This window comes from Sebastes fasciatus, chromosome 17 (assembly GCF_043250625.1).
Source record: "Sebastes fasciatus isolate fSebFas1 chromosome 17, fSebFas1.pri, whole genome shotgun sequence".
NCBI classification, from domain to species: Eukaryota; Metazoa; Chordata; class Actinopteri; order Perciformes; family Sebastidae; genus Sebastes; species Sebastes fasciatus.
Window position 1 is genome coordinate 18,999,573 of NC_133811.1, and position 15,302 is coordinate 19,014,874.

General features: G+C 43.9%; 1 protein-coding gene across 4 annotated transcripts in view; it reads right to left on the reverse strand.

Moving 5' to 3' along the window:
• Positions 1–1,560: 1,560 nt before the first annotated feature.
• The window catches only part of jarid2b (jumonji and AT-rich interaction domain containing 2b), a 117,453-nt gene continuing 103,711 nt past the window's right edge, over positions 1,561–15,302 (reverse strand). For all 4 annotated transcript variants that reach the window (XM_074614456.1, XM_074614458.1, XM_074614455.1 and 1 more), the window contains 12 exons: positions 11,364–12,801; positions 9,536–10,095; positions 6,932–7,024; positions 5,486–5,604; positions 5,277–5,347; positions 4,939–5,053; positions 4,597–4,702; positions 4,316–4,498; positions 3,248–3,378; positions 2,925–3,111; positions 2,304–2,411; positions 1,561–2,053 (listed from right to left, as the gene is read on the reverse strand). In XM_074614456.1, the coding sequence (XP_074470557.1) occupies positions 1,826–2,053; positions 2,304–2,411; positions 2,925–3,111; positions 3,248–3,378; positions 4,316–4,498; positions 4,597–4,702; positions 4,939–5,053; positions 5,277–5,347; positions 5,486–5,604; positions 6,932–7,024; positions 9,536–10,095; positions 11,364–12,801 (3,339 nt within the window). In that variant the 3' untranslated portion in view covers positions 1,561–1,825. The remainder of the gene's footprint in view (positions 2,054–2,303; positions 2,412–2,924; positions 3,112–3,247; positions 3,379–4,315; positions 4,499–4,596; positions 4,703–4,938; positions 5,054–5,276; positions 5,348–5,485; positions 5,605–6,931; positions 7,025–9,535; positions 10,096–11,363; positions 12,802–15,302) is intronic.

Below are 15,302 nucleotides of genomic sequence, written 5' to 3' on the forward strand. Positions count from 1 at the left end.
AAGTAAAGCTAAACAAACAAAACTAGGTTGGGCGGGGGGCAGTCGTTGGCTACTCAATATCTTCTTTCTTAGTGATATAAGCAGCACTTAAAATTTTTATACACGTTTACCAGAGCAACCCTGTAAGCGTCAAACTCACACGGATGAAGAAAGGGAAATGTAAGGCTTTTTCTTCATCAACCACTCTCCTCTGGAACTTTTTCTCTCTTCTCTATTCCTTCCTTTCTTTCTTCCTTCACCCCAGAAAAAAAGGCTCAGGTATTTAAAGAGATTTACAGGATTATGTACAAAAAAAGTTGATGTTTTGTTTGTGTTGGACTTTTTCCTCTCTCTAAAAAAAAAAAAAAAAAAAATCACTCATAATATATCTGGAAAAGGGAAAAAAATGCAAAAGCCAAAAAACAAAAGGACAATTTCAAAAACAAAAAACAAAAATTGGATTTGATATTTCACATTTTACACTCTTTGACTAGTGGCTCTACTTGAGATAAACACGTCAGACCAACAAAAGTAAAAAACACAAAATAATAATAATAATATAATATAATAATTAATGTTTACTGGTACAGATGAAACAAGAGGACTGGAAGAATGGAATGTTAACACGATTGCACATCTAGAACCAGAAAAGCCAGAAAGCCTTTCTGCCCTGTGGGGTGGGGGGTGCGTGAGCTAGCTGTTAGCCGATAGCAGGCGCTAACCCCCAGATTTTTTATTTTTGTGGTGTTATACAGTAATTATAACCAACAGCACCAATAAAGTGGATCTCCTCGCTAAGTATCAGGCACAGTTTTCACTTGCTAGCGAAGGAGGGATCCCTCCATACTACCAGGAAGTGAGGTGAGCGGTGACCTTTCACAGGTCAAGCAGCTGAAGCTCTGCCCCCTCTCACATCCACCAACGAACAGAAACATCCACAATGACAAAAAAAAATAAAATACACAGAAGACTTCTTGCAAAAAACCTAGCAAAAAACAAAGCTAAAATTCAAAATAGGACTTGAAAAAAAACAACATAGCCAACCAACAATAAACCAACATCGTCTGTCTTTCAAGTTTTTACCTCGCGTCACCAACCCCCCTTTAAAAAAAAAAAAAAATCAATGCAGGAGCTGCATCAAATAAAGAATAAAATCATTAAAAAAAGGACTCCTCTTCCTCAAAAGGACAGAGAGAAACTTTGGGTAACTACTTGATGTCATTTTCATTTCACAAAACTGGAGAAAAAAAAAAAAAAAAGGCCGCCTTTTCATTTGTCCCATGTTCACAGTTGAGTGACGCATGATGAGAAGGAATGGGGTTCAGTCTCAGGGGGGTGAGATGAGGGCAGGAGAAAGAGTGATGCAAGAAGAAGGTAACAAATGTAACCCACTGCAGTTAAGGGAGGATGGTGGGTGGAGGTAAAGGGTATAACAGGGCCCATCAAGTCTTCTTGTGAACGTTACACTTAATGCTTGTAATGTTGTAAAGGACGACTTAAGGAGGGACAAGGGGGGGATTCTAAAATCATCCAGAATAAAAACAAATTCTTCTTTCACACTAGTGCAAAAAAGACATCTTGCTTTTCTTTTTTTTCCTTTTCTTTTTTTTTTTTTATAAACAAGCCTGTCATACTAAGGGGGGAGGTGAATCTTTTTTCCGAGGGAGGACTGAGGTCAAGTGAGGGGATTTTTTTCAAAGCTCAAAAACAATCAATCTTAAATATTGGGTGTTGGAGGAGGGATTGATAGTGATCCTGCTTAATGTAAAACAAAACAGGGGAGTTTGGGAGGGTCGGGCCACGACGTGGCACAGCGCATCGGGTGTTGATGTCGTGGCGTTCCCCCTCAGGACACAGCAGCAGCCTTGGGTATGTGGCTGGAGGACAGGCGTGACAGGGACACCTCCACGGTAGCGCGCTTTCGGGGGCCTCGCTTGGCTGGCGATGATTTGGCGGGGCTCAAGCCGTGGCAGGGGTCCCCCGCTACTGCACTGACGACGACTCCGCCACCGCTGCCTCCGTTCTTTAACATGGCCCGGCCACACACCTGGTTCACCAAACTGTTGATTTGCTCCTGATTGGAAAACACAGAAAAAATATATTAATTAAAACATTTCACTTATTAAATTTATTTATAAATCACCTCCTCTAACATCATTTGTTCATCTATAACCTATTCACACATAGTAGGAATTACAGCATGAACACTGGGATGCTGAATAATGTACTTCCAGGAGCAGAGCGACGTAAACCTGGCTGATGTCTCCCCCTTCTGGACGGAGAGAGAACTGAATCACAGCAGAAACTAACAGGGGGCAGCTCACCTCATCGTAGCGGTACATCATCTTAAGGCCTCTGCAGGACTTGTGCTTCTCCACATAACGCAGGGCACACTCCAGACAGAAGACCACGTTGTCAGTCTCCTGAACCACCTGCACAGACAAAGACATTACTGTAGAAACCAGACACTCAACTCAGGAGTCTCTTACTAATGTCATAGTGACAAACCTGATAAATCATCTAAATGTATTCCACGACTACTGTATTATGCCACTGGCAAATTAGTATATATTAAATAAATTATGGCATTCAATTTTATAACATTATTATAACATTATCAGACTTCATTATTTGGTTTATATACTTTGTTTAAGATACTTTTGAAATATTCGGCAAATAAAAAGCCGAAAGAAAGTGTTGTTTAGTCTAGTTGGTAAGTACAGTATATAAACTGTTTTTGCAGTGCATAATGCAAAATAAAACCTACAACCTGAAGAAAAACAATGATATCCTCTCTTGCATTATTGATGATTTCATGAATAAATAACTTAAATAATAATAATAAAAAAAACTAGCTTCAAAAGGCCAAAGCATATCCGAACTAGCACAATAGCATTTTAGAAAACACGTCCCCATATCTTCTAACTACAGTGTGTTAAACTCACCATGGACAGGTAGCAGAGATGCTGACAGATCTGGCAGCGTCTCTCGGAGGACTCCAGTGCCAGCCATTTCCCGCGGGGCTTCTTGCGTCCCTCGCTGGGCCCCAGGCTGCTGTCATGGGTGCCGTAGCGGGCGGAGGAGAGCAAACCTGCTCTGTAAAGTTCCTGCCGTTGGCGCATCTCTATGTTCCTATTGGATAAGGAGAAAATACAGTATGATTATACCCTTAATGCAACATTTGATTGCTTCCTTAAGCCAAATAGTCATGGTATTTGAGTATATCTGCGTGAGTATGTGCTCATTTAGGACCACTGCTGCATCCTACCTGAGGTCTTTGAGTAGGGCGGAGATGGTGGTGAGGAGAAGGCCATTGTCCCTCTTGGATTCGGCTGCGGCGATCTGGTACAGTAGCTTCTCCATGGAAAAGGGTTTGGCTATACGACGACATTTCAGGTCCTGCAGACCAAATCACAACAGATTACACCTTATGATTCTTGTTAAATCACTTACAGACTATTTCTGATGTATTTTATTGAGTAATATTTCTTTATCTCAAAATCAAAAAGATGGCAGCTTTCCCCAAGGCGTGCCATTTATTCAATTATTTCCTTTTTTCAGAGGTTTACACACATCCCAATACGGATATTCTAACTAGGTGAAGTAACAGTAGAGCACGTTGACTGACATGCTCCAAAAATGCTAATATGTCCTTCAGACTGAAATTGTTTGCAGTGTAACCACGGACTCTGTACACTATTATTGTTTGTCCTCTCCTGTTCCTCATTCTTAAGTAAAAAATGTTTCAGGCAAAGCACCACAACGCAGTACGCTATATGAATGTCGTATTACCCTTGAGAGCAATCTTTGCTGTGGCTATGAATACGATGGTAATGCCGATGGTATACGTACTTCCATCACCATAATGCCCGTAATGACAGTAAGGAACATTTTCTTCTCCTCTATTACTGCCATAATGAGGTTCAAAGGCTTTCTCATGATAACAAAAAAAAAAATCTAAATACACCCGACGGCAGACTTACAGCTACAATTACTCCTTATAGTTCAACACACCGGCTGATTAGAGAATCAAGCTCTTGGTTCTAAGTTCATTTATCCATTTCACTTTCAATCAACTCTACATAAATCAGAGCTTTAACTGCCACTGCCACAGGGGGCCGGTGTTGTGAGGCAAGAGCGAAATAAAACAAATACATCATGTAAAATCTGTAATACACAGGGCAAAATATTCATTCCAAAAGACACCTAAGAGAACTTTTGATTTTATATTTATAATCCCTCATTGCACATTTGGTTTTTCCACATATAAATATGTACCATTAATAATTCAACATGGCCCTCGTACTGATCTGCTCACACAAATTCATATACTGACCTTTGCGGCCTGGTAACCCAGGTTCATCCAGTGCGGTGTGGCAAAGTGCACCGTCTCTGACACGCTGTAGCCACAGCACACTTTAGAGACAAAGGCACCGGGGTAGCAGACCACAAACTGGCCGCTCCGCTGGACCGTACGGTAAACCTTGATGCCTTCGCGGCACAGCACCTCTGGAGAGATCTGGAAGGTCAAGGAGGAAGAGAAAAAGTGTTACATATCTGAAACTGTATATTTTTTTGGTAACAAATAGGCTTCAGAAAGTCCAGAAAACAACTGACCATGATGTTCTTCTCCAACATTTCTAGTCCTGGGGTGCCATTGGCCTGAAGCAGTGTATGGACCACCTTGTCCAGCTTAGCCTTCTCCTCAGCAGGGACAGAATACCTGCGGGAGGAACACACAGAGACGTCAACACACATGGACAGATTCATACTGAACATTACGTCACATAAAAAGATCAGCGGAATTTACTCTACTTGCAAAGAACTGTCCACAGAGAGGAGACTATGCACTCTATTGATCCTCCTCAACAATTATGTTTAAATATTTATATGTTTTCAGTGTTATCACGTATACACAATACCAGTGATGATGAGGAGGAGAGTCCAGTGCATACTTACCAAATGCAATCAGCACCAGTGTGTAAGTAATCAATAAATGGAAGGCGATTTTGGTCTCGAGACCAGCATGAGGTAGAAAAGACCATGCCAATGTTAAGCCAGGGAATGGTCACCCCTGGGGAGACAGAAGGGGTTTAAAGAGAGAGAAACAAGAGCATAGGTTATTATTACTAACTGTAAATTACACAGAAACAACGACATAGCATCTGAAGAGTGATTTATGCCCTATACATGCATTTTTCTGGAGCAATTCACAGCTAAATTAGTCTTTCTTTTGAGTTTGCTATTGAGGAGTTACAGCCTTTATACTGTAGAGAACTGCCTTTTCATGTCCTTACCAGGCACAGCACCCAGATGCCTCAGAATGGATCCAGAGTTATTGGGGAGGACAGTGAGGTTCCATCCATGTCTGAGGAAAAGACGAGAGGAAATGGTCATTTTTGCGGACAGTGGCCTTCTGGTTAACAGGTCAGCACTACAGTCTTGCAACACAGGCAGAATATTCTGTGCAAACTTTAAAGTGAGAGTGCTGTAACGAGCTACTTACTTTGAAAATGGCTCTGACTTTCCTGTGGGGAATCCACTGCCATGTGTACTGGTGTCCACCTTCCCACAATGCACTGCCACATGGCTGTCTCTCTGCTCCACAATACTCCAGTACTCTTCCTGCAAGAACAAAAAGGAAAGAAAGACAATCAGTGGAAGAATGCATGAAGCAGGGGAAAGGTTTCAGGTGTGCCTCATAGTGGGTTATGTCAGCTAACAGAACAAATGCTGCTAGCTGAGGTCTATGAGAAAACAGAGCAGTAACACATTTTTGAATGACGAACCACTAGAAGCTGTATAGTAGTTAAAATGGTCATAGTATAGCACGTCATTAAAAAGTCATATAGTATAGTACGTAAGAAAAAAAGTCAAAGTCATTGTATAGTATGTAAGAAAAAGCCATAAAACAAAGTATAGTATGTCAGAAAAAAGTCATAAGTATGCCATTAAAAATGTCATAAAAATCATAGTATAGTAATTAATAAAAGTCATGGTACAGTATGTCATAAAACATTATATAATTGTATGTCATAAAAAGTCATAGTATATTATTTCATAAAAAAGTTACAAAAAAAATCATATTATAGTATGTCTCTGAAAAGTCAAAGTATAGTATGCCATAAAAAAACATAATCAATGTATAGTATAGTATTTCATAAGGAAAATACATAGTATGTCTGTATGTCATAAAAAGTCATAGTATGTCTCTGAAGTCATAAAAAGTCATTATAGTATACCATAAAAGCCATAAACAAGTCATAACATAGTATGTCATAAAAAGGTCATAAAAAATAATATAGCATGCCTTAAAAAAAGTCATAAAAAAACATTGACTTTTTATGGGATACGATACAAAGTATAGTATGCCATAAAAAATATAATCAAAGTATAGTATGCCTTTTAAAAATCAGAAATAATCAGAGTATAGTATTTCATAATAAAAACTCATGTCATAAAAAAGTAATAAAAGTCATAGTATAGTATGTCATAACAAAGTCACAAAAAAAATCATAGTATAGTATGCCATTAAAAAGTCATAAATCTTAGTATAGTACAGTGGTTCTCAAAATTGTGTTTTTTTTTCAGTCCTCTTTCATAGTCAACTGTATATTTTTGGGGGTTTTGGACGCTGGTCAGACGAGTCAAGTAATTCCATGACGTCACCTTGGGCTCTGGGAACTTGAGATTGACATATTCTTTACACGTTATAGACTAATCAATCAATCAATCAATTAATGGATAATGAAAATCATCATTAGTTGTAGCCCTTATTTAACCATACAGATAATCCACAAACCTCACTGTCAGCCATCTTTACCAGAACTATCTATTAGTAGAACAGTGTCCCAGTTGAAACGGATGACAGCGAGGCCCTGTGGACTTTCTATGCAGACGATGCAGTTTACATTCAGTACAAGTGGTTTAATGAAGACGTTAGCATGCTAACCTCAACCTCAGCAGCCCCTGGTTCCTTGTTAAAGCACATGGTCATGGTGTTCCGGGCTATCCTGAAGAAGTTAGTCAAAGACACCGATTTCCCCTGCAACAAAGAGGCATTAAACATTATGATGAGTCACAGCATGGTGCAGGAGTCTGAGGGGGAACAAGAAAAAAAACATCTCCAGACTTCAGTCCACATATTTATGGTCTTCTGTCATGCTATAACAGCTATAGGGAATGTGAACCGAGAGTGCGGCGTGAATAAAACATGAGCAGAGAAAATATTGCTGGACATCAATGAACTGCGAGTTCTCCTATTTCCCACCACATGTTTAAGTCAGAGGGAAAGCATTATGGTGAAAAGATTGTACATGCACAGATAAATGCATCAACTGCACATGTGTATGTACGTGTCACTATACAGCTCCACCTCTCTGCCTCCCTTACAAGCCACAGATACGTTTCCCCTGGACTTGACCCTTCCCTCCCATGGACACTCTTTGAAGGTTACCATAAATCTGCCTGCTCGGGGCCTGGAGACGTATGGACCCCGCTGAAAGATGACCTTGCGGATTCCTCATCCTCACAGTGACGATTTGTCTCTCTTTTCTTTTTTTTTCTCCTGCTTAGGTATCCAGATGTTTTGAAGCTGACCTTACTACAATATGTATTATTACAACAGCTACAAGGTTGTAAAGTAATGTCGTTGAATAATACAGTGTAGTCGTGACTTAGTAAGCACGACTTTCTTTAGGTGAGTCAGTAGCAGCACTTATCCAAGCCATTTCCTGGTGTAATTAGAGTTAATTATACCCTTGACATACACTTTGTTCTCTTGATAGAAAAAGTGAAATACAACCTCCTCTTGGGGGGGCCACTCGTGATGAAAAATGCATACAAATCTCAACCGTGGAGAAAAGTGATGGGTCATATTTAGACAAGCCTGTCCCGTCAGAACGGTGACAGCCATTCACATGTCACTACGTTGAATAGTGCTTCTATAATTCAGAGGTCTATGGACTGTACTTTCAGAGGGAGGTCATATAGAGGGATTTAGTTACCAAAGGAACTGGGAGGGAAGGAGTGGGGGGGGAGAAATCAAATGGGATCCACGTTTGAGATGGGTGGAGTATTGTGCAGTGTGAGTTACTGCTTCGTCAAGATGCTGTGGCGTGACAAAAAGAAATGTGCAAACAAGCTCTTTGCAAATAAATATTGTGAATTTCAGTTTTTTGTGAGTTTGCACATGTGGATTTCAACACGTACACAAAGAACTGCCAGAATTTGCACTAAATGTTGGGGGGTAGAGGGGCTTGGCAGAGGGATTGGCAAGCGGACTGGGCATGATGGAGAAAGAGAGGGCCGGCGAGATGACTGGAGATCTGGGGAAATGGCTCAGAGCAAGGGCATGGGCTGAAGGAGAGAAGGCATTGGGGGGTGGTGGGGAGAGGGCTGGATTAAAGGAGCTGGAGGAGGCGGGGTTTGAAGGGGGCGGGACAGGGGTGAGGGGAAGGGACTGGTTTGAGGGCTGCCTTCTCTCTGACCTACATTTCAGCCAGCCAGAATCAACACAGCTGCCAGCAGGCTGGGGAGGTGGGAATACATCTAATGTGTGAGTTCATACACACACACACACACAAGCAAGACTACTGACCACCTTACCACACACACAGCTGCACAGAAATACTCAGCGAAAACCACGAGACGTGCAAGGTACTGCCCCTCGCTCTCACACCAAAAACCAGGTCTTTACAATGCAGCTATGACACATTTACACGTATTCGCAGCATGTAAACAGGTGTGTAAACCTCTAATGTTTGCTTTCATAAACCACAAACTATGACAGCTAACAGCACGATAATGTTACCAACACTGAATATGAATGTCAATAGGCATTAACATGTTTGCAGTTAACACCACAGTAACATTCTCCCCTAAGAGAAACCCTTTCATACAGTGTGTTGTCGCAATTTATAGCACAGCTTAGCTCCTTCTGAAGATGGGGTGCAGATTTTGTCACTTAAGAACCGGCACAGTGATATGTAAACGTTCAAATTTTAGATGTGATGCTACGAAAGGTGTAGGCCGTTTGCACCTCATGTGTGACATTAGTCTCGATTCAGATAGTAGTGAGATGGCAGACATCTGGCTGAGCAATAATGAGGCTCTTGAAGACTGCTTAGGGGCTGACAAGCTACAAAATGTCTGGGATTTAACAAGACAATGTGCATATCGTTTGTGATTTTAGTTAAGGCATGTCATTATCAGCTTGTTAGGTTGAAGGACTAAAACAAACCTGATAATGGACGCCAGACAAACTATGATATAACATCTTGTGAGTTAAAAGTATCTGAGTAATACGAAAACAAGGGCAACCATGATGAGGAGGCAGCATCCAGAGATGTTTCTATGTCTACTGCTGATGCAAAGACAGCTAACTGCAAATTTCACAGCAAATGCTATAATGAACTGACCCCGGAGCAGTAGTCAATAACATTTGTTAACAGCACTTAATGACTTAAGATCATAAAACCTCTTTTAGAAAGAAAAGATACACTCACGTGCCTCTTGTCTGTCTGGTTCAAATATGTGACCTAAACAGCATCCTCACCTTGTTAATACATTTGTGCTGGTCACTGAGAACGCCCCTGTCCTCCTCCTCCTGCTGCTGCTGCTGCTGCTGCTCCTCTCCATGCTGCCTGTCCTCTTTGCCTTGTTTTTCCTGAGCGAAGAGCCGGCGCCGGCCCGCTTTGACCTGAGCCTCCAGCTCCTTCAGACGGTGATACACTCCATTGGTGCGGTGGTTCCCTGTCGCCCCGCCCACTATCCCACCCGCCAGCCCATTCTTGGGCTCATAGCGCGGCAGCACCAGTGCACTCGGTGCCGAGGAGTCTGAGAGACCCTCCAGAGGGCCCCGGCGTGACTCCAGGTTCTTTTTCTCCTGCAGCACCTCGGCCTGCAGTAGCAAGCGCTCCTCGGCGCTGAGCGAGTCATAGGAGAGGATGTACTGGAGGTACGCTTCCTGCAGCTTGGCCAGCCGGTCCTGCGCCGACTTGGGGATGCGCAGGAGGTCGGCTAGCTTGGTCCACTTCTTCAGGTCCATCACCTGCTGCATGCCGCCCATGTCATTGATGAGCTGGAAAAAACGTGACAGGTCCACTTCACAGCCACCTGCGAGGAGCAGAAAGACAAAGAGAAGGTTAATTCAGGGAAAAATTAGGAGTGAGCTCAGTGAGGTTAGACACTGTGACAGTTCCAATAGGACTCCATGTGTCTCGTGGTAATATTAAAATCAATCAAAGGCGAAACAATTGTCACCCAACAATGCTATGTGTACAAAAAGAAGTTGCCCGTTCACTTAATTTTCAAAAACACAGAAATCCAATCAAGAAGACTGCCATCTTGGAGCATCTGCTCCGTTTGGCTAAACATGCCTTTTCGTCCAGCCCAGTTCATTTTATTTGAAACGGCCAATTGAGCTATCACCTTTCAAAATGATCTGAACCGTCATTGTGCCAAACAGAGACACAAATTCCGTTAATGTAGAACTGATCTGCTGGGCGCAGTAAAGGAAGTCATTTGGAACCAGGGTATCCTGGCTGGCTGACGCCTCTCCACTGTGGCTCACTGGCTGCCAGGTCTCTCTGGCTAACAGCCGCATACCAACTGCACTCACACTGGGCTAATCTGAATACAGCTGTATATAAAAGCAACAAACACAGCACTGCACAGCACACACGCAGCACGAGCCGGTGAAAAACTAATCAAATCCAACCACGTTTATGTGGAGTACAGACAACTCACATGTACAGTTTCTGTCTAAACAGGGGCTGTTAAAGGCCGTTTAAAGGCTCATAAAACGCTGATGTCATTGTGTGAAATGGAAGGTGACCGGACAGACTGAGGGAAATACTGTATTGTGGCCTGTCAGGCCCCTCGCCAAGTTGTTCCACATTATTATTATCATCTATAAACAGGAAGATAAAATAGGGCGGAATGCCACTGAAGCTTTCAGAGCACCGCTGGAACCGATGGAAACAGCAACATTGGTGACGCCTGCTCGCTGGCTTTATATAGAGCCCAGCAGGAGTGACAAAACAGTTTAAAAACTCAGAATACTGAGAAGGTAAAAGGCAGTTTTTGTAATCAATAATTTTTATTTTAATATAGTGTATCTAGTTTATCTCATCTTTACATTCAACAAAAGCTGTGAAAGAGAAACAAGTGTAGACGGGGTTAAGAGGAGGCCTCAGTTTGGGATGGGTTGTCTGGGTTTAATTCACTCTCATAAAATCGATAGCCGTGGTCCTCAGTGGCAGCCTGCAGGAAGAAACCTGTGGCTTATTGCTTAGTTCATTTAATCAATTCAGGAAGGAGTTTTGTAGACTAAATTGCCCTGTGTACTTTCACATAAACATACGTGTGTTTGGCTCACTTACCAATGACAGGTGGCTCATCCATGGTAATGCCCTGAGATTTGAGGTGCTTGCGAATGCAGGCTAGCCGCTGCACGTTAGGGCCCCAGCGCCGGCCCAGCATGTGGACCCTCTGCACCTGTGTAACAAAACGCATCTCCTCGCTCAGCTTGCACTCTGGCCGCCAGTCTGGTGGCGGGGCCACGCGGCACATGCCAGCCACCTCAGCCTGTTCCCTCACTGCATCCAAGTACACCAGGGGGTCCTGGAACTCCCGTGGCGCTGGCCGGAAGACAGGGGCTTCGCCCAGCGCTGTCCAGCCTTCTTGCCTGCTCCGCTGGCGCTCCCACTCCTTCTCCTGATCGCAACGCTTCTGGCGCGCCATCTCTTTCTCGCGCTCCCACTCCTTGTCGCGGTCAGCGGGCCGAAAGGCTGCTGGTTTGAGCTGTCCGGGGCTGTTGCTGGATGTAAGCGGGGAGGAGGAGGTGGTGGAGGAGGACACAGAGGTTTGTTGGGGGTCTGAGGTAGTGCTGGCACGACTGGGGTTCTGTGGGTGATTCTGGCCTGACGAGGGGGAGGAAGAGGAGGAGCTCCGACCATGAGACCTGCTCTGCTGCTGCGCTTGTCGAATCAACATCAGCTTGCCGGCCGATGCCCGCTTGGGTCGCTGGTTCACCGGCTCCGCGTTGGCTGCTGGTGTAGAAGGAGACGGGGTTTGTTGAGGAGGGGGAGTAGAGGGTGGACGTGGGGTGACAGGTGGAGTTTGTTTAGGAGAAGGGGATGTGTCTGATTCATGTCCATTAGAAACTGGAGTGGTAGGGTTGGCAGCTTTCTCTTGATTGGCCGCCTTCTTGCTGCGTGTCTCCAGAGGCGCGGGTTGAAGCTTGGCCTTCTTTGCGTCGGTGCCAGTGGTTTTGGCTTTCTGCTCAACAACCCCCGTCCCCACAGAATTAAGGACCACCTCCAGACGCCGCTTGGAGTTGCGCAGTCCCTCTCGACCCGGGCACTCTACCTGCTGGCACTGTCTCTGCCCGTCCTCCTTGGCCGGGGTGTTGTGCCGCTGCCCGTTTAGCCTGCCGTTGAGGCGGGCGCCGGCAGCCACCTTGTGCAGCCCATTGGATAGTAGCACCTGTTTGCGGGTTTTTGCATTGCTGTGGTGGGCTGGAGCCGCTGCTTTTCCTGAGTTGGCCAGCCCATTGCTGGCTGCTGGCTGGCTGTGCTGATTGTGATTGTTCGCTGACGATGGTGCCGAGGCGGCGCTGTTGTGTTTGTTGCTGCTGCTGAGTTTGGTTTTCTTGCCCAGTTCTTTCTGTTTGGCTTTGGTGTAGGTGACGTGGCCCTTGGACACGGTGGCTGTGTACTTCTTCACAGTTTTGGACGGCAGTCGGAAATCGCGGCTCTTTTTGGCACCACCGACAGTTTGTACCGAGCCTGCCCGCGTCAGCCCGTTCACTTTAGAGACCTGAGATCAACAGAGAGAGATAGTACACGTTAGATGAATAGGATAAAAAAAAATCACAATGCTGTGGATCAATCATGAACTTGAAATAATTGGAAAATATATTGGAAAACAGCTGGAATGGAAAGGGGGTGGTTAGCTTAAACCTCTGAAAGAATCCTGTTTGATCAGATCTCTGAATGTTGAACACAAAACATATGAAAGTTAAAAATACTTTGGATTTAAAGATAGCAACATATTTCCCAAAATGTACCCACACACAATTCTATAATCAGAAAGCACGACAGGACACATGCAGGGGCGTGGGTGCGCCCACACTCCACAATGAAGAGGCCAAACATATTTGTGGAAACCTACGCCATTCATTGGAACCGATCGACTGCCTTGATTACTATACTTTAAACGCAGTAGACTTCTGTAAACTGCAGCTCAAACTGCTGTCAACACAAAGGCTGAGATTTACAAAAAGGATATGCGCAAACCAAAACCAAAACCACTACATCCCGAGATAAACAACACTTTAGAACGGGTAGGGAAAAAAAAGAGATGACACGAGAGGGAGAGCGGGGATGGCTTCATGGTTTCTGCTAGCAGATGGCTGGACAGTATGAGGTAGGAGGTGGGGTCATTAAATCAAATCCCATCCGGGTGCATGAAAACAGCCTTTTATTTGCTATGGGTTTCCTTAAACGCTACAATTCAATTTCTGTGCTATGAATAAAGCTCCTGCGTGAGTGTGTGTAGAAAGAGATAGAGAGAGGGACTGTGTGTGTCCACATGAATGTGTCTTTGAGGCACCCAGCTGTAGATCAGAGGTTTGGTACAGTGGTGTCTGGTTCCACGGCTGGCCCACTGGCTACAGCTGTGGGAAGAAACATGGTCATCCTCTCCCTCAGTGCAAAACGCTTTACAGCTGGATCAGAACATGTAAGAAACACATTGTGTAAAATTAAATTGTGTATAGGACTCCGTCTAGCCATTTCTTTCACTTCATCCCCGCATCTCCTTTCTTCCACTTATATTTCTCCTGAATGCAAGTCTAAGAATATCTCTCTCTCTCTCTGTCTCTCTCTCTCTGTCCTCCTCGCCTCTGTGTTTTCATGGCCCACTTTCAGTGCTGCCAGGAGCTTCTCATTCCCTTTTCCTTCTCTCCCTTCTCTGGTCTGTGTGTGTGGTAGACAGAGAGAGAGAGAGATGACTACAGAGTTAAGATGTCTTGTAAATTTAAAGATCACTATTTGGCTGCCGATATCTGAATGGGTTGAGCTGGAGATGATGTTTCTGTAACTATATTAACCCTCTGAGACCCACAATTGTTCTTTTTTAGGGGGATACAAGTGGTCTTTAAGGGAAGATAGCAGGTCAACAGTAGATGTCACATAGAAGTGGTGTACATCATCTGAAAGCTGAGAACCTGAAGATTAATTTGAGCTGCAGCAGAAATAAACATGATTTAATTGATGTATTAATTGTCTAAAATAAATTGTAAAAGTGTATAAGGGTTTAGAACATTATGATAGAAGTATATGATGGTCATTCCCATGTTCACTTAGCGTATGTCTCATAAGTTGTTGCAGCATTTTTTGGGTTGATAATATTTGTTACACAGATTTGGTGCTAAATTTAACCATTTTTTACCAATCAATACCAATGACAATAATCCCTCCCTAAAAAACTTTTGACATTTTATGATTTCTGCAAGAATTGCATTTTTAGAACACATTTTCTTTCACATATCTTGAGGTCAGAGGTCAAGGGACCCCTTTGAAAATTGCCATGTCCGTGTTTCCTCACTAGAATTTTAGCCCAACTTTGGAGCGCTATTTAGCCTCCTAGAGAGTAAAGTAGGTTAACATAAAAGGCCTACCTCGTCCTATTGTATTACATTTTATTTTCAGAAAAATATACTTTTCTTTATAGTTTTCATTCTCTTAAATATCTTAACGATGCATGCAAAGCAGGGGCAGACACACTCGTACATCAGCCATCATGGAGCCCTGATTGTCGTTAGAAAATTTACGATCACATTTCGCCGCCATCCATCTACGCTATCTGCGTGTCTTTCCGTCCAGACCAGCTGGAAGTGAACCACGGAAGAAAGAAAAGGAGGAGGGATGGGAGAGATGGAGTTATCAATCACGGTCGGGGCGCCACAGGAGGGAGGTGACAGCCGGCCCATTGACAGGTTTGCCTTTGAAGGGCTCTCGTGTCACACTTGTGTGTGTGTGTGTGTGTGTGTGTGTGTGTGTGTGTGTGTGCGTGCATGTATTGTATTGTGTTCGTCTCAGGTGGCGGGGGGCCGACACAAAGACCAGGCCATTAAAAGATAAGGGGGGACTGAAACCTAACCCTGCCTCCGTCAATCATTCCCCTCCGACACACACACACACACACACACACACACAAACACGCTCCTCCTCACAATGGAAAAACACAGGGTGACAAGGAGAGAAGGAGTTAGGGGAGGAAAGGGATGAGAGAGGATTCAAGGCTGCAGGGCAAGC